The sequence below is a fragment of the Musa acuminata genome, chromosome BXJ1-6 (genome assembly GCF_036884655.1).
Source record: "Musa acuminata AAA Group cultivar baxijiao chromosome BXJ1-6, Cavendish_Baxijiao_AAA, whole genome shotgun sequence".
Lineage (NCBI taxonomy): Eukaryota > Viridiplantae > Streptophyta > Magnoliopsida > Zingiberales > Musaceae > Musa > Musa acuminata.
Genome location: NC_088332.1, coordinates 39640086 through 39659767, shown reverse-complemented (window position 1 = coordinate 39659767; position 19682 = coordinate 39640086). Strand labels below are relative to the sequence as shown.

General features: G+C 37.0%; 2 protein-coding genes across 2 annotated transcripts; one reads left to right on the top strand and one right to left on the bottom strand.

Annotated features, from left to right (window-relative positions):
• Positions 1 to 1531: 1531 nt before the first annotated feature.
• Positions 1532 to 2847, bottom strand: LOC135676941 (uncharacterized). Its single transcript, XM_065188681.1, has one exon. It carries the CDS (start codon positions 2391 to 2393, stop codon positions 1710 to 1712), a length of 684 nt encoding a protein of 227 aa, XP_065044753.1. The 5' UTR covers positions 2394 to 2847; the 3' UTR covers positions 1532 to 1709.
• A 667-nt stretch (positions 2848 to 3514) lies between these two features.
• On the top strand, positions 3515 to 18534 carry LOC103989253 (probable bifunctional methylthioribulose-1-phosphate dehydratase/enolase-phosphatase E1 1). Its single transcript, XM_009408056.3, has 12 exons — positions 3515 to 3790; positions 3993 to 4129; positions 5200 to 5295; positions 7945 to 8064; positions 10035 to 10124; positions 11603 to 11782; positions 12001 to 12156; positions 16074 to 16220; positions 16309 to 16410; positions 17192 to 17301; positions 17432 to 17550; positions 18021 to 18534. The coding sequence occupies exons 1-12, from the start codon at positions 3562 to 3564 to the stop codon at positions 18110 to 18112; spliced, it is 1578 nt and encodes a 525-aa protein (XP_009406331.2). The 5' UTR covers positions 3515 to 3561; the 3' UTR covers positions 18113 to 18534.
• The last annotated feature ends 1148 nt before the right edge of the window (positions 18535 to 19682 follow it).

The window sequence follows — 19682 nt, the reverse complement described above, 5'->3', positions numbered from 1 at the left end:
TCTTCGAGAACCGTGGGATGTAGATCGGACGGCAATTTGGAGGTTACGATGCGCTCGGCGTATTTTTATATATAAAAATATGGAATATGATGCGAATTTTCTATATAAAATTATTTTCCTTTTAAAAATATTTTCCTTTTAAACTGAAATGGAAAATAATTTCGATTTTCTTTATGGAAATTTCATTAATCATAGTATATGATGTCGTCTCAAATATGATAAATAATATAACTCATAATAATAACCATGTAATTTTTTGATTTTTAGCAAAGGATAACAGGATTCAAGCTTTGATGTAATCGTAGGACAGATATATCATTAACCATCCATTTATATAAATATATCATTCTATATAAATGAGATAAATATATTTTTAATTTATATTCATAAGTTGCTAATTATTTTATCTCAAAATTAAATGGATAAATTACTTTAATTAGAAATCAGAACAAGGTAACGATAACCCATTATCAAATATTTTATTAATTTTATATTTATAGAAATATTGGTCAACTAATTTTTTTATACAATGACGAATAATGAAAATGCAATATATTTTCATAAGGGGTAAAAATATTCTGATAAATATTTTTAAAATCTTAGGACTATTTAGCTTTGATACCAAATATCATGACTCAAGTCTAATGGGCTAATTAGCCTATCAATTTCGTTTGATTTAAATCACTGATCAAAATACTTAAGCTGAAGTTAATAATAATACACTCATCAGACCCTTATAAGTTAATATTAATCTTGCTTACTTTCGATGTGGGACTAATCAAGGGAGTTACAAATACTATATATATCTCAAGATTTTTGTGAAGAAATAAATTTAAAGTTCTTTTAAGATTTCTCTCTAATAGAACCGGTGAGAAGAAATTAGGGTCTATACGATAATAGTGTACAAAAAAAAATTGGACTGTAAGTTATGTTAATTTTGATATTAGGATACTTCCACTACATGCCTGCAAAAAATTACTATTTTTTTGTCATGCTTTGAATTATGCAAAGTAACTATATACTCTTAAAAGATGCTGAGAGCCTTTAGAACTCCCTTACGCCTTATCTACAAAGTTATCAATGGAGGAATTCAAACTCTACTTGGGATAAGAACTCATGCCAACTAAAGGCTGATCCTAACATTATTAAATACCCATCATTGTCATCATCATCTAATGTCCCCGTCTATTATATTACATGCATCCATCATTCAAGAAGACCAACTCCTTGGTTCAGGGCCCAATAACAATATGATTAATTAACACCAATGCATCACCCCACTTAATCCACTCATCTTTCTCCTCTAACCTCATCACCTTGCCTCATTATTATAATAACCACAAATAAGACAACAACTAATGTAGACTAAGTCACCACTCTTACCTAACAATGATAGTACTAGAAAAGATAGTAAACAAAGTTTAAATAGCTACTTCTGCAAGATGTAATATCATATTATGGAGACCCCAAGAATATATGTAATAATATGTACAGTACATTCTACTGTTTCCACCAAAAAGACACCCCCTGCTTTCCATAATATATAACGATGCTATCGGAAATAGTGAGAAAAATTTACGGAATTTACAGGGAAATTAGAAACTAACAAAACAAACAGAAAACATAATTTTCACAGAGCGGATTAAAAAGTATTTAATATATTTCTTCTAATTTTTTCCTCTATTTTTTTCCCCGTCACAGGCGACACGTCACGCGCCCGGACTCCAGAGGCTCCACAAGCGCGAATTAAATACCCCAATCACGTCCGCCCACCCCCTCCGCCGCTCGCCGCTCCCGGTCTCGGCCCCCTCAACCTCCTCCGCCGTCTCCGACACCGGCGCCTCCTCGTCGGAGACGCTCTCCGCTTCTCCCACCATCGTTAGCGCGGCATCCTTCTCCACCTCCTCCGGCTTTCTCCGAGCCATGTCCGTCTCTTTCTCCTTAATCTTCTTGCCCTTATCCGCCCGCTGCGCCGCCTTGCGCTCCTTCCGCCGCACCCTCGCGCTGGCCCCGCCCTTGCTCTCCGAGCTCGCCAGGTGCTCCTCGAACGCCTCGACGGCCTGGTGGATGAGCTCGCGGTCGGGGGAGCAATCCCACCGCGACCAGAAGCCGGTGTAGCAGTCGAAGCACCCGCAGCCGAAGACCGGACGGTGCTGGGTTCGGCCCGGCCTCTGGCAATGGCGCCGGTCCTCCGCCCAGCCCTCGATCGATCGTGTGAGGAGGTAAGCGAGCACCTCCCTGTCCTCTTTCCCCATCGCCGCCGTCAGCGCGAGGATCACCGCCGGGAGGAGGCTGGGCACCGCCAGGGCGTCGTGGCTCTGATGCTGCTGGGGCGAGCCAGCGGCGGGAAGCTGCGCCGCCGGCGACGGATGTATCTTTCCCTTCAGCTTCATCTCCTTTCAGCCTTCGCTCTCCTTTATCCCAAAAAAAGCTAATTTATTGGGAAATATATCGGAAAAAAGGCCCTGCAGGTTTCGCAAGAACGGAAGCGGAGATGGAGAGTGGGAAGGGTCGTTCTTTTATAGGAGAGCTCGGACTGTCGACCGCCGATAGCCGGTCTCACTGTGTCTCTAATATCTGCTTCCGCATCTATGCGGATGAGTACCCACCTTAAGATGTGTGACGTGTCGTATGATGGACGGTACACAACCAGAACCCTGTTCGTACACAGTATGGTGGTCTGGACTCCCGTACCCAGGAAAGCGGGAGATTTTGAAAAGACCCATTGCAACGGGAATGGTGCGTTAACTGTTACAACTGCTCGGTGATAATACCGACTCTGTAACTCGGTGCGTTAACTGACCGATGCCTTTCGATGGTCCGCAAGAAATGGTGACGATACCGTTGATTCACAATGCACATTAGGGGTAGCATTGGCATTTCGCTTCAACTCGATTACGGTCACCGCAAGTGACGATACGGCGCAAACTTTTAAGCTTTGCCATAGTCGGAGAGGGAGGAGACAGGAGGTAAGCAGAGTACCGTGATACGGAGGCTGGAGGCCGTCTGATTGGACGAAGAGGAGATGGACGGCTTCAGTTAGCTGGGTACAAATAAGGGTCCCCTTGTATTTTAGTACATCGATGTACCGACTCCCCGTAGCGACGTACCGACGACGGCGACGTCTCATGTGTGTTTTTTACCCGGTGGGATAGGGGGTGGTGATCTCGGATCAGACGGCTGGGATGCAGCGATCATCTTCTTGTTCGAGTACGATCGACAACACGCGCCATGGATCCTCGGGGGAGATGGTGAGGTTGGACTGAGGTCGGATCCAATTTTGTTCGCTAAGGTTGTCGAATCACATGGGATTCGATAGATTTGCAAACGATTGGCTTGCCGTGTCTGTTCGGATCTCTAATGGACGGGCCGCCTCCGTTTATGAGATTCGGTCCGTACACCCACTCACACCAAGCTACTCATTGCTTGTGAAACATGGGGCCCGCTCAGCGATAGGAGTCGGACCACGAATCTGGTTCTGGTTCCCAACACTACCATGTCCGTGGGGCCGTAATTTGGTGATTTCTTTGTGGGAAGTACGAAACCCTTCTGAGAGAGACTATGGCTTCTGAGGCAGCGGCGGTCTCGGCGGAAGAAGGCCTTCCGCACCTGAGCTCGCAGGCCTACTTGGAAGGCAAAGCCGTGGGGGAGTCCCGCGCCCTGGTCGCCGACCTCTGCCGCCACTTCTACAACCTCGGATGGGTGACCGGAACCGGCGGCAGCATCACCGTCAAGGTCCACGACGACGCCGTCCCCAAGCCCCACCAGCTAATCGTCATGTCCCCCTCGGGTATCCCTTCTCTCCATCCGCCTTCCTCCTTGGATTCCTTTTCTTCTCTTGATTGTCCCTTGCCCTGATCTTGAAGAAACGGGACTTTTATGGCACGTCGCCTCGATTCCCTACCCGGCCGTTCTTTAGATGAACTTATCAATTGCTGTTGCCCTGTAAACTGATCAAGATTCGAACTTACCATGGTTGCCGTCGCGTTTAGGGGTTCAGAAGGAGCGGATGATGCCTGAGGATATGTACGTGTTGACTGGGAGTGGGGCCGTGCTATCTGCGCCGTCGCAGAAGCCCTACCCCCATAAGCTTCCCAAGTGCACCGATTGTGCCCCCCTCTTCATGAAGGTGATCTGTTTCGCTCTGTTTTATTTAGTATTTTGTTTCATTTTTTATTGCCATGCCAAGTGTTTACATCTGAATTAGCAGAAAAACCATGACTAGTAAAACTTAGTTAGAAATACTTCTGCATTAAAAACATAAGAAGAAAACTTAAAAGTATGTCCCACCTTTGTGGTACTACTATTAGTGGAACATACACGAGTGTTCTACTGGTATGGTGGGGAGCTCATCAACTATTGTAAAGGAAGAACATATGCTGTTTTAGTGACATCTCTTTCGTCATTTGGATATGTGGTGTGTACTATGTAGATTATGCTGAATCCTTAAGAGGACGGTGTCCAATATCTTTCAGTGTAGAAATGAAGATGTATAAATGTAGCACATGTTCTGGACATGAGATGCTTTTGTGGGACGGAACATGTGCTGTTTGAGTGACATCTCTTTCATCATTTGGATATGCAGTATGTAGATTATACTGAATCCTCAAGAGGTAGGTTTCTAGTATCTTTTCAAGTAGAAATGAAGATGTAGAAATGCAGCACGTATTCTAGACATGAGATGATCGACCAAATCTCTGCCCATGCTGGTTCCTCACTTTGACACTGATCAGTGAAGCTCCATCCATCCATCTCTGTATAATTATTTGTATGAACTATGAATTTGGTACATGTCCTTAATTTTTGGTCCCTCTAGAATGTGAATTTCGATTTCCTTGATGCCACATTTGTGTGTGTCATGTTGAACCTAGACTTGGTTCTTAAAAACTGAATATGAAAGATGTCTTACATATTTGTTTGTTGGTGCTAAAAGCATTACCATAACGTGAGGCATCTTTAAGTATCTCGAGATTTGTTAGCTATCTTTAATACCTTGTAGGAATAAACTATTTATTACTTGCTTTTCTTTATCATTGGTTCTTCATTAGATTTGCCAATTGTCTTGAAAGTGTTTGCATTTATTGTCATTATACTTGGGTGATTATATTTAGCAACATTTATGCCATTACTCTGTTTTAGAATTTTGAACCAGTTATTGTCATATATCAGTGCTCATCTCCTACTTATTTTGTTTTGTAGGCTTATCAGATGCGTAATGCTGGGGCTGTTATTCATAGTCATGGAATGGAATCTTGTCTTATAACAATGCTTCATCCTTTCTCAAAGGAGTTCAGGGTAAAGCTTTCAAGATGTGGGATAAAGGCAGAAAGTTTGTGTCTGTTTCTGGAATATAGAGCATATTATTTCTGTCACTTGATTGACAACTTTAGACAAGTTTTAAACACTGTGCTTTGGTTTAGTTTTAGAACTTCTTTTTCATGATTATAGTGTTAGACTAGAAGGATTTAGCGCATCGAATTTCCTAAGAATCCATACTTCTCCAAGAAGACGGCAGCCAATTCATGAATTAAGTAAGACAGGAAGCAAAACAATATTATTTATCATATTGAAATAGGGGCTTGTGGTATAGGTACAGGTACATTCAGCTTTTTGGCGTATAAACAGGGTGATAGAACAAGTGATTACCGTCTATAACAGGACTTGGAGAAGCATAATTGTTCCAAGGTAGATCCCTATGATACATATGATGAAGCTAACTTAGGTCGAAAGGTGCAGATTGTTAAGTTGGAGTTGACCATCGATAGATTGTCTCTATAAGATCTTTAATTGAAAAATTAAAGATTGGTGAATTATGATTTAAAGTGACTATTGATCTTGGTCTGTTTATCATGTAACAGATGCATATTGGAGAGTTTAGCTGATATTACATATTTTTATTAAATTATTAGGCTACTATTAGGTTGAAATTATAATCTACAAAAGAAACAATGTGGGAAAGTAGGAACTAGTTAAGAAAGAATAAGTTTTGGACAGTATGAGGTGGGCAACTTTGGAGTTTAGAGTTGAATTTAAGAGTTTTGCTTCATTTTGTTGTCATAACTCATAACTATTAATTTTTGTAATGTATGCTGACCAACAATGATTTCCAGATTTAGCTGATAGCTTCAGATTATTATATGATCTTTTAGTCAATATGCATTTTTTTTTTTCAGTCTTTTAAACAAACTTCCTTCACTTTGGTTTCATATTATTTGAAGAGGAACATGTCTTCTTAATTATTCATCTTACTGTATATATTTGATGGGTATGACTTTGAAGATTGATATTCCTCAAGATTAGACTTTCCTGTTTCTTGATCCACTGAAATTGAACTCAAGGAAGAAGATATAAGGTTACAAATAGTGATGCATTTTACGAGGTAAAGTAATAAGATCATTTGGTGGAAACTGTACAGATGAAAGTGAAAATATCTTGCAGTATTTTGATTAGAACTGTAGAGAGGAATTTGAAATAAGTAGCTATGATCACTTATTATCTGAGTATGGAGAATGGACTTTCCAAATCTTCATGGAGGATTAATAATCAATGCCATCTCTTGACTATCACGTTTTTAAAGCGAAAGGGTGGTTAAACTGGAGATTGGGAAAACAAATTAATACTGACAGAGCATAATATTAGGGAAAATCATTTAAGATGGTAATGTTCCAAATACACATTGGTTTGGTCTATATAACAAATCAGCAGTCTTCGATTGGTCTGACAAAGCATTAGTGATAAACTATATAGCTGTGTACCACTTGGTGTATTTCTCATTTTTCATTTTTTTTAAAATTTCAACTGTACTTGGTATTTGGTAATACAGGATGGTACTGTTTGGGGTCTTGGTACATATCATTCATATAAAATTGTAAATCTGGTATTGGACTACTTTATAAAATCTTAGCATTTACATGTTCAAATGAGACATCTCGATGCCTTGGTTAGAGAAGGTGAGTCGATTTGAATTAGTGGCACTAAACGAGGCAAAGGGAGACTTAAGAAAAACTTTACTATGAACAAGAATCAGAGATTTAGTTGCCCTTAATTTAACAGGGGATGTTGTCCTGTACAAAGTTAATAATGGGAAAAGATCCATTAGCCGTTTGCAAATAGTTGGGACATTATGACTTGTTATAATCGGACAGAGAGGGTGTTCACATTGGTTAGTAGATTGTGTATTACTTTGTACTCATGGTACGAGTTCCCACACTGATGGTGGAACTTTATGCATATATCTTCTGGTAATTAGCATTGTAGTCTGATCAATTTAAGTGCTTATAGATGAGTGTAACTTATGAAGAATGATAAATGGCTTTCATGATGGTTTCTGAAATATTGATTTAGAATTTGGTTTTGAAGATCTAGGTTGTTGATTTTGCAGCATCCATGCCATAGTCTAGACATTTATATTTCAACCTAGATCAACAATTTAAGTGCTAATGGTGTTGGGGCATTATGCCTTCTTGTTATGTTGTTTTTCATGCCCTTTTTTGTGTCAGTTTAGCCCCTATACTGACCATCATGTTACTTCAGTTGACAATTGTCTTTTAAATACTGGAATATTCTAGAAAAAAAGAAAGACTGGAAGATTCTAGACAGAGGAAAATACATCATAGGCAGTATATTTCAAATCTGATTGAATGTTTTCTTTTGTTCAAATTGAACTTGGTCTTCCTTTTTTCAGTTTTCCTGGTGTGTACTAAATGATCAAATTGTAAATGGAAGTTCCTTTGGAGAAGCAAAAGGAAAATTGAAATTGTTATAATCAGGATGGTCAATCTATGTTGTAGAAGGGGGAAGTTGTCTATTTATGGAACTTCTTGGAGACCCATTTACACAATTGTCAATTTAGGTTTTTATTTTGCTTCTACAAACGTCCAGTTTTATGGATTGCTTTGTGTGTTTTCCAAAAATTTCTTACCTTCTGTGTTTTTGCTGATGCAGATAACTCATATGGAGATGATAAAAGGAATTCAAGGCCATGGTTATTATGATGAGTTGGTTATTCCAATAATTGAGAACACAGCACACGAGCGTGAACTTACTGAATCCCTGAGTCAAGCGGTATACCTTCCTCTTATGAGTTTGTTCATTCTTCTCATAGAGGGTCTGCATTTCTCTATATATTACTTGTAATTTCTGCTTCAGAGCAAGATTCGTCGTACCGCAGCATACCACTCGGTACGAACGATATGTACTAGTCTGACAGGAGACCGATACGGGCAGTACATCGGTATACCCCTATGTATCATGTGTCAGTATACTCAATATAGCTTGGTATGTACCAATAAGGCGAACGATGCTTCAGAGGACTGATATTATTGTGTGACCTGTGAATTTAATGGAATCTCAGTGAGATATTGGCAAGATGCAAAAAAAGGTGCTAATTAGTGCTTCATAGTAACTCCTATCATACCTAGAAACAAATCAAAGAGTACATGTATGCTCAAGAGAGGTTAGAACTTATGCACAAAGTTAGACAAGCTTAACTGAGGTGACAATTTTGAGGTAAATAGTCAATCTTACTAACAAATAGTTATTTTTTATGATAATTCAGGATTAGAAAAACCCACGGAGTCATTGTCAAGAACTAAAATGGAGACATGTCTTCTTGGCATGATTTTCGCATGTCCTTCTTTCATCAATTCTTCCTTGTTACAGAGAGTACCTAAAATGAGAACAAAGAGATAAATGATGACATTACTAGGATCAAGGAGAAAGAATTTTAATACATGAGCTAACACTGGGCAAGAAAGGCTAAGCTTGAATCATTATTTTTTAAGACAACTAAGAGAGCATCTGTATGTGATTATTTGAACATGGTCTGTTTACCTATCAATGTGGCAGCTTTAGTAAGAATGATGGTTAGATTCATCAATTCATCATTATGATGGTTAGAATATTGAAGAATATTAGTATATTAAATGACCTTGAACTTTTATTTCAAAAGATATATTCCTTCAGTTGCTTCTTGGTTCGTCAGTATGTGTCTTGTTGGTTGAGGTGTTAGTCCCTGCTTATATTACTTCATAATATTTACTACTTGACTTTGAAAAAAAATGTGGATAGGCAACTTTTTTTGTAACTCAGTCAAGAATGACCATAAAATTAAGTTCTACCTGCCAGTCACTCAGGGAACAAAATGTGCTGACTTTTACCTGTACAGTCAGCTAAGGCTTAGTGTAACAGTGTCACTGAAAAGAAAACATGGGGAAAACAAGAGTTAACCATCTCTAACATGAAGAATAAAAAAATTTAAAAACCCAATAGATAAAAATAGGAGTACCAGAGATCATGGCCGATGGTTTCTGGTGCTGTCATAGTTGGTTGAGATTGTCTGTAATGCCGTCAACTCCAATATTTAAAAAGTATTGTGGTGGCTGAGGAAACCAGATTATGCGAAAAACAGAGGTGGTGATTTGTCCTAGACAAGCATTGAGAGAAACATTCTTTCATTTTATTTGCTTGGCTAAATAATTGGTTTATATTCTTTAGGTTTTATAGGTCCATGTTTAAGTTGATTTGTTTCTCTAGTTGTAGAAGTTTGTACTGTCTCAGGGGTTTGTATGCAATGCATTCGCCAATTCAGCTTGAAGTAAGAGTGTCTTGTTGATGTATGCATCATTTCACTTTTGATTCTTGGTTCTTGATTCCAATCAGAGTGCCACATGCTGCCCCATAACAGTTTTGGTCCTGGTGATGACTTTGGCTATGGCTATCTGTTAGGATTACAATTTTAGTAGTCCAGGTGTTCTATTAATGGAGCATAAAAATAAACCAATCTTCTTAAAACTCTCAAGTGTTTGGTACTGTAAAATAGGAAAATGTCACAATGTCTAATGGCAGCCAGGTACAAAGTGGAAATGATAGAGCCTGATGTAATTAGTAAAATGTCCTTTCTGACTGTTAATGTAGGTCATACTTCTAAATTGGTATCATGTGAAATACCTCCATGTTTTATATCATAATATGATGTGCTTATCTAATTATTTTGGCCCTATATGTACTAATTCTACTTATATAATGGTTCACAGATGGCAGCATACCCAAAAGCGACTGCTGTGCTTGTGCGGAACCATGGGATATACGTTTGGGGAGACTCATGGATAAATGCCAAGACACAGGTCTATTTTCTTATTATATAATCTGGATCGATTATCTATGTGTTCTATAAGCTGATGGTTTTCTTTCATTTTGTTTCAGACATCAAACATCTACATCCTAGTCGTTATTACAATCTTTAGCTATTTATTGCACAAAATGCTGTAGTACCTTGTATTAATGCATCTGCATGTCTGCAACCACATTGGAACTGAAGTCTTAAGATTGAAATTTAGTTGTCTTTGTTCATTACTGATCATTTGAAGGTCAAATGTGATCTATTCCTATTTATCATGACTTAATACCCTTATGTTAGCATGTTATGCACTGAAGAATTTATTCTTGTTTCACCCATGTATTTGCAGCAACATTGGAATCGAAGCCCTTGGATTCAATTATACTGATTAGATTTCATTACTGATCATTTGAAGTTTGAATGTAATCCATTTCTACTATCTTGACTTGATAGCTTCATGTTATTATGTTATGTGCACTAAAAATTTTACTCTTGTTTATTTTTGACTATATCTCATAAGTTCTCTTTCCTTCGAGTATATTTGACATATTTGGTTTTTGGATGCCCCCCTCCCCACCCTAAAATAAAAAAGTAAAATGAGAATCCCTTATAGATATCTAAGCTTTATGTAAATCCTTGTGTTGGGTCATGAATAGTAAAAAATGACTTTGATGCTTCATCTGATGATCAGTTGTAGAGTGCACTTATTAATCTACTGAGATATTTAAGCTTTCCTACATTTCGCATCAAGATGCGAGGATTTAGCTATTTACCGTCATGCTATGTCATCCTCGAATCTGCTGATCAAAGACCTATCAAGGCAAATCTGTTGCCTGTCAGTGCTGGTGGTGGTCATGCAGTGGCATGAAACTGCATGCACTTGCCCTGCATGAGATACACATTGTGTGCTTCAGTATACCTTGCTGCATACCCGCAAGTTATCCTTGACAGTGTCTTCTGTTATCTGAGACAAGTTTTTAGAATGTACCATATGATTTACTTGAAGTTTTAGAAGAATATAATCATTTCTAAGTATTTTCTTTATACTCGTGGGCTATAGCAATGGTGTACTTTTCAAAATGGAGGGGCATGCTGGTATCTCTCTAGCACAATGTTCACCGTTTACTGAGCTGTAGTATCAGCATGTTTCATGCCCATTTATGTGATCAACAAGCAATAGTTTGCTTCAGTTGTCAACTCATTACCGTATAAATTATGATAGTCAGTGATCAATCCATTTTTAGACGAAGTTTTTCTTTTAAGTCTTAAGGGACTCCCGCATATATGATGTGGACTTGTGACAAAAATTCTAGGTCAGCTTTTTTAAGAAGCTAGTTGTTTTTATGTTGTTGCTAATTAATATTTTACTTTTTCTGGAAATTAATGTTTTCTTGTCCATTTCTTGACTTTTTTTTCTTTCTCATTCTTCCAAAGTTTTTGGGGTATTAATTTAGAATTACAATAATTTTTTTAATGATTTTTCAGGCTGAGTGCTATCATTATCTTTTTGATGCTGCACTTAAACTCCATCAATTAGGTATTGATTACAGTAGTCCAAGTCATGGTCTGATAGGCAGTACAAATGCATTTCAAGACAAAAATAAGCATCTAAACGATGCTGTAAAAGCAATAGAGAATGGCGAACATTGTCCTGAGACATCAAGAGTAAGTTCATTTGTCTTCATTTCCTCTCTCTAAATCTCCCCTTGTCCTTGTTTATGCTGTTAGCTATTATGTGTGCATTCATGCATGTTTCTTTATCCTCGTGTAGTATGGAGATCATTCTGGTGTGGATCTCTGTCTTCATTGACTACCATTCTGTCATTCTTTTAAAATTAACCAACTAATATCAGGTTAATTTTTATTTTTGTCTCATCATGCAGCATTGTATTGTTCTGGACATTGAAGGAACAACAACCCCAATTACATTTGTTACCGATGTCCTTTTTCCCTATGCTCGTGACAATGTGCGGAAACATTTAGTGTCCACATATGAGAGTGACGAGACCAAAGAAGATATTAAGCTACTGCGAACTCAAGTAAGATTCATATACTTCAACGGTTATTCCACAATACATGTTCCAATTATATAATATTACAGTTTTTCATGCTATATTGTTGTGGTCTAAGAATACATGGCTAATTAGAAAACATGATTGCTTTTAACAAGCTGATCAGTAAAAGTGGGACTTGATTGATTTGATCATCTTAATCTGCAGCTCTTGTCATTAGCCTACAATTCTGAGCTTCTAGCTTTGCGTGACTGATACTTGCAAATTAGAGTTTCTTGGAACAGCTAGAAGAAAATGGATTTATAAAACTGCTTTTCTAGTTTTCTTTTCCTAGGGACATTTTTATTTGATGTAAGTACTGTTATCTTGCTAGTTGGAAATACTATCATTTAGACAGATAACAGTTTTTTGTTTTTTGTTCTAAACCTGTATTGGAAACAAAGGTCAAATATTTTGAGAGGAAAGGCTAGCCTGTTTTAAATTCCTCCACTTGTTTTAATGCATTGTTTAACAGTAATATTGCCTGTGCTAATAGTTTTTTTTCCCAAATTCTTTAAATTATTAGTGTTGGTTTTACTGACTACTATGTTTATTCCTGTTTGTTAATAGACACCGGTACAATCTCCATATAAATTTCAGACTTTTGGTGGATTAGTGTGGTAATACCATATATATGTGTATTAATTCTCATATTCTTAACATATGTAACTGGAAACTGTTGGATAACTTCCTAGAAAGTTTCATATTTCTGAAATTTTTGATGAAAAAGTACTAGGGAAGCGGCTGTAAGATTTTTGATTGTTAGCTAACTAGTTATTATGGGAAGTTTTGGTGTTATGTAGTGTGTAATATGTTGCCCTCAAGATCCAACATAAACTGTGGGGATCCACCCTAGCTTAATTTGTTTCCTTTTTACTATCCATAGTCTTCTATTTGTACGTCGTTCTGAGTGTCTTCCCATTCATTCCTTGTTCACTCCTAATAATGCTCCTGTGTCTTCTCATTCATTCTTTTATATTCTGCTTAGTTTTTTAGATATATTTTATCTATTGTGTATATTTTTTTGCATGAACATATAAAAAATCAAGGTTCGTCGTACCATAACATACCACTCGATATGGGTGGTACGTATCGGTTCGTTAGGAGAACGGTATGGGTGGTACATCGATTCACCTCCATGTATCGTGTGTCGGTACGCTCGATATAGCTTGGTACAGCTTGGTACGTACTGTACCGATAGTTGGTTGGTACATCGATACAGATCGGTAAAACGAATCATGTAAGAAAATATACACAGCAGATAAAATATATCTAAAAAATTATTTGAACATTGCTACTAAGCAGAATATTCATGTAATCAAGCTTAAATAGTTGGGACTTATGACTTTGTTGATGTTGTTATTGTTATTATATATTTTTAGAGGAAATATGAATTGTAGCGGTGGTAGTGCTTGGAAAGGCCATTGCTCCTAGTCAGAATACACCCATATCAGAAGTGAGCTAAAACTGATTATAAGAGGTTGATGGTTGTACTACTATTAACTTTTGGGTTAGTGATTCAGGTTCAACGAAGTTAATGGAAAATGATAACATGGTAGACCTAGGACATGGTGAGGGGCTTTAATAGGAAAGGAATATTCATGGAATTCAGTTTCACATCGGAAGTAGGCTTCGATTGACTTATACAAGATCCATCTAGATGTACTATTGTGAATATGTGCTTAAGCATTTTAAGCCAGTGGTACAGGTTCAACAAAGTTAATAGGTCAAGGTCAGGTCGTGACGCCTTGATAACTCCTAGCTCTCTCGTTTACACATTACTGTTTGTTTTACAACTTTTTGATTGTGGTAATTTTCATTGTTTCATTCTTTTGTTTTTCTAACTAATCACTACTTATCGCATCACTTAAATCGAGTAAATTTCATTCCTTAACCAAAATGTTATCCTCCAAGGATTGCAGTTTATTCAATGTGGCAAACTAAAGTAAATAATCTGCTTGTAAAAGTTGTGTAACACTTTTTACATGAATATAATTAAACCTAAAACATACTTTGTAGTCCTTAGAACTCGAATCACTTGTATAAGCCGTAAAGTTGCTTTTGACATCCTTTGTTAATTTAAAAAACAAGCTAAAAATTTTATTTGGCTAGACTGAAAATGAATAAGCCTTACCATTTCTGTCATATGCAATTTATTTTGGATAGTTTTGAAAAGTTACTGACACTTCACCCTGCACCTTGCCAGAATTTCTGTGCCTCATCCTATATATACTTTAATGCTGTATTTTCAAAACACTGTACCTAGCTGCATTTGCTGTGTCATGCCAATATGCCTCCAATGCTATAATGGGGCATCATGAGACCCTTTTATGTCACAGGTTTCTTGGTGCATGTTGCACAATTTTGTATGTGTTGCATGGCATGGGATAAAAAGGACATTATATCCTTTTCCCAAGATGAGTTTGTCAATGTTCATTTCAAGCATGGGAAAATTTTGGAAACTTGAATGTGATTGCCTATTATGGGGTGATAAGGTAGACAATGGAAGAGCTTAAGCAAAGTTAAACATAGGAGATACAGTAGGTAGGAACTTCAGGGGGATAAGTGCATACTGAGAGCAGATCTATCATAAATTCAACTCCAGGGAGTGTAAGGAATGCAGATAAAACACAGTTATTAGGAAGAAAAGAGGGATAGTTAGAACAGGGAAAAGGATGGGAAAGTTATGAGGGAAAGAAAAAAGAGATATGGGTGGCCTGTGACCCGTTATTCCAAGGACTGTTCTTCAGCAAAACCAAGTATACAACTGCCATATTTCACGACTGTAGTTTCTTTCAAGTGATGACTAGAATGGGTCCCCTTTGCTTGTCTATTTTGGAATCCATAGGAGGGAAGTTATTATTAGAACAAAAATATCTCATTTCCTGCAATGTTTGCCCAAGTCTTGAATACAAATCAGGAATAGCAATCATTAGTAAAAATTTAGTGACCAACTGAAATTTCTTACAGATGTGGCAAGTATGTGGTCCTTAATCAATTATATTAAATATGTATAGTGAAAGATTGTTGAACAGCCATTCATATTTCAAACTAACTTCAAGTCCACCAGAAATTATCTCAAAATGCCAAATAAATTTGGGAAAACTGCAGTCTTAATCAGTCTCCAAAAGAACAAACATCAGCCTTAGATCATCTTTAAGAGAGACTATGAGCTGAAACAAAGTACCTCATATTGAATAACTCTGATCCCAATAGATTTACCATGAGATCTATGACATCTCATTCTGCATCAAATGTTGCTTTGATGCGAAGTAGGACCAGAATAAGTGATCTCGAATGGTGGACCTTATGTAACTTGTTCAGCTGGAAATTCTATGTAAATATGAATTTGTAGTGAATGGTTGCTTGTAGTGGGATACATTTGCCAACAATATGCTTGTAAAATGTTTTCTGTTGATCAATGTGGCAAAAGGATGGCGGTACTGTCTTCTTCCTGGGGTAACATGTGGCTATATTTGATAATTGCAAAATCATTCATGATACAAAATTTAAATAGATAGCGATACTTGCATCTCCATCAAGTAGGAGGTTTAAATCCTTGAGTGGCATTCCATACGTTTCATGTATCTTATGCATTTTTAAAAAGCCATAATGGAATGACCTGCTCCTGCACAGTTTTTCTTATTTTAACTTCTATCACTTGCATATATGTTTTTTTTTCAATTTTTTGTATTTTTCTTGTTCTTTTGAGTGATCTTTGAAATAGTTATGGAGCAACTTTCCTCACTCTATTATGTGGTTCTGGTAGTTATCTCTTATTCTTGATTCCTCCAGCTTCTTTAATGTTTAGTTTTTTAGGACCAAAAGCAGTTTCCTTTTTGTTCTCTAGTTTCATATTTCCTATTTTTTGTTAATGATTTGGTTAAGTAACAATTTTTTTATAGGTTGAGGAGGATCTTAAACAAGGGGTTTCTGGTTCTGTACCCATCCCTTCTAATGATGCGAAAAATGATGTGGTTGATTCTTTAGTAACTAATGTGGAGGCAATGATAAAAGCTGATAGAAAAATTACTTCCCTAAAACAATTGCAGGTAATAAAATTGATTTCATGCAATTCCTTGATTATCAGGTGCTTTGATCTGCAATTTCATATATATGTTCTATCGTTTCTACATGCAGGGACATATTTGGAGAGCTGGATATGAGAATAAAGAATTGCAGGGAATCGTTTATGAGGACGTTCCTGAAGCTCTTAAGAAGTGGCATGTGAATGGTACAAAGGTGATATTTGCTAATTCCATTGGCAATTTCAGTATGCTTTCTATCTTAAGAAGTGCTATGCAAGAAGACAAGGATGTAAAGTTGATCAATACATATAGTTGAAGGAACTTGCTGGACAATCATATTTCTCTAATGCTAGTGATTGCTCCCATCTTTTATCACCTCAAGTTAACTACTAAATTACTTTTCACCTCTTTCTTTCTGAAAGCCATCACATTATATCTCAACTCTTCTATGCTCTTTTTCTGTATCAATAAAAATCATGTCAAGTACTACTTATTCGGTTTATATTTTTTTATTTTTTTTATTTTTTTAAGAAAATAAATCATTCATACTATAACCAATAAGGAGGTATAATTGAAGCTATGAATATGCCTTACAGCCTTAGCCCTTCAACACAGTCAACAATATCAAGACTGATCCACTGATGTTGGGGTTGTTGCCAATTATTCTGCCTGTCATGTATGAACTTGCAGCTGCTAAAGGCATTGTTCTGTTTGTGAATTTTGAGGCATTTTCTAACTACTGTGCTAACATGATGGATGTTGTTCTAACAGTTAAACTTGTGTAAGATGTCATCTCTAATTGAGACTAGTTAGGGTTTATCCGCTGCCTTCTCCTTGAGTCTCAAAAGTTTTTTTTATTTTATTCAATTTATGATGATGATTATTGCTTCTGTTTATAGGAAATGCCCAATGCTCTTCTGTAAGTTGTGCCATTAGTCTATCATGATGTTCATCTCCATCTGTTTAGCTGTAGAAAATGGCCTTTTATGTTGCAGGTATACATATATTCAAGTGGTAGTAGAGAGGCCCAAAGACTTTTGTTTGCAAACACTCTTTATGGGGACCTGAGAAAATACTTAAGTGGATTTTTTGACACCACAGTCGGGTACACTTATACATAGTCTCTACTGATGAAGCTCTTTTTTTGTTTTACTCTTTGGTGATCAAGCTCTTATGTTTCCCTTAACTATACCTCTTCGCTAAGGTACACATTCTGCTCTTTTTTTCATCAACAGAAACAAAAAGGAATCACGCAGTTACCTTGAAATCTCTCAAACAGTGGGAGTAAATAAACCATCTCAAATCTTATTTGTAACTGATGTGTATCAAGAAGCTGTGGCAGCAAGGGCGGCTGGTAAGTATAAGTTTTCTGTGTACTGTCTGATGGATATTTCCTTGATCTGTTATACTTTATTACGTTGAGTTGGTTTGGTGATAATCCAAATAGAAATGATATTCATTTGAATATTGTTCTACAAACTCCTTGATTAAGTTAGATTACAGGTGCATCAACCTTATTAATATTCCACACCATGTGAAATATAGTTAATAATTCATGTAACTGTCAGTAGTTTTATGGGTGAAATTTCTAGCAATCAGAGATTTCTGTTTTGCCAATGGGTTGTGCTAGACATGTGTTGGCTGGTTTTGTGCTGATTGGCACAAGTCCTTAATAACGCATATTCAAAATGGATTACTGCAATACCAGCAAACTTATATTGTTATCAATTTTTGCAAATCCAATTATATTTTATTATTGATTTTGCAAATTCAAACTGTACTTTTATCTATAAATCCTGAGGATATACTTTTATCTTATTTTAGGTCTTGAAGTGCTAATCTCTGTCCGTCCTGGAAATGCACCCCTCCCGGATAACCATGGATTTAAAACCATCCGTTCCTTTGCAGAGATATAAACCAAAACATGCTACACCGTATTCCATATGGTGATATTGTGGTTATATGGTTGCAGTAATTGCCAAAGAAACAAAAGATCATCTTCGATGACTTTCATGTGTACTCATATTTGGAACCATTAAGAAGAATGTTGCCAGCTATGATGCTTTTTTAAATGGACACTTCCAGATCCATCAAACAATGGTGCAACTGGATGTATGAGAGGTGTTCTGAATAATTGTGTATGCTTGTAGCATATAAAGAACTTGCAATGATTGTCTGAAGAGTTGGAACTATGAGGTCATTCCACAAAAGGGACAAATAAAAGAGTGTTCCTTGGGGAGTGTTTATGGCCCTATGTTGTCTTAGGGAGATCCAAACTCCATGATTATGTTGTTGTCAAACTCAATATATGATTTTTGAACTTTGTTTGACTTTTGAATTTGGCATTTCACTTCTTCGGGATGCCGTTTGGAATCCAACTGGTATTTTTTTGTTGTTTGCACGGCAGAGCCTGCTAATTCTTTTTGAGTGTTAGTAGTTATTGCACAAGGACACTACAATTATTTGCACTATGTGATGGGCAGCCGGTCCTTCGAAGATGGATATGCTTTTTTTTATTTTTTAATAAAAATTAATATTTAGTTATCACAAAACACTTTAACGTAGATTCTATTACGAGATATTGTCAGTTATTTTCTACGCTTTTATGTGGATTCGAATATGAGACCTTGTCAGTTAATTTATACTTTGATGTGGATTTGAAACCTTATCGTTATTTTTAAAATATCTAATTCTAATTGGGTTATTTTCTAAATATCTAATTGGATATGTCACGTTGTGAAAAATAACAATATCTATCCTTTGTAACAGTGGGGGTTTTGTAGGTTTCGTTGGAGTCACGCATTTGACGGTAGGAATGAATGAGGCTTGAATGAGCGGTCCACGTTGCCTTAGGAGCATTAATTAGTGTCGGCTGGCGCTGTCATCGACCTTTGTAGACACAGGCCGTTAAACCTGCGCGCTGCTGAATAGCCTCCAACAGCCATCTTTATCTTTAGTCAATATATGGAGCTATAACTGAGCGAGTCAGAAACCCAAAAAACAATTTTGACTTCAGGTTTGAAGTTGCTGATGTAATTGACCATCATATTAGGATAAAAGAAGAACTGAGTTGGACTACCCTTTTCAGAATGGAAATTGGTCTAAATGATTTATCGTTCCAGCTCGCTTAATTTCATCCACAAGTCCATTCCCTAGCTAGAATATGGTCTACATCTCTCTCAGCTTAGCCTCGGAATTGTGTGAAAACATATGCTACTGTAACATTTTGATCACTGATTTAAACCTAAAGCAGCGGCAGCACAACTATCTATCCTATGTAAGATGAGCAACTTCTTTTATCCAGTCAACAATGACCTGAAATAAACCGGGAAAAAAAGTTAATACGGCCTTCCGGCATTAAATCATTTGACCAAGAACAAGCTCCTATCATTTAAATTAAATCCCCACATCGGATTGTCAAACAAAAGTTTCACACAAGGATCAGCAATTCAAGGATGAGAGAGTATCACATAAGTTAGCATCAGG

Coding starts and splice junctions, on each gene's coding strand:
- LOC135676941 (XM_065188681.1), bottom strand. CDS start 2,393: ATGAAGCTGAAGGGAAAGATACATCCGTCGCCGGCGGCGCAGCTTCCC.
- LOC103989253 (XM_009408056.3), top strand. CDS start 3,562: ATGGCTTCTGAGGCAGCGGCGGTCTCGGCGGAAGAAGGCCTTCCGCAC. Junction 10,125..11,602: donor GGATAAATGCCAAGACACAG/GTCTATTTTCTT, acceptor ATGATTTTTCAG/GCTGAGTGCTATCATTATCT. Junction 12,157..16,073: donor TTAAGCTACTGCGAACTCAA/GTAAGATTCATA, acceptor ATTTTTTTATAG/GTTGAGGAGGATCTTAAACA.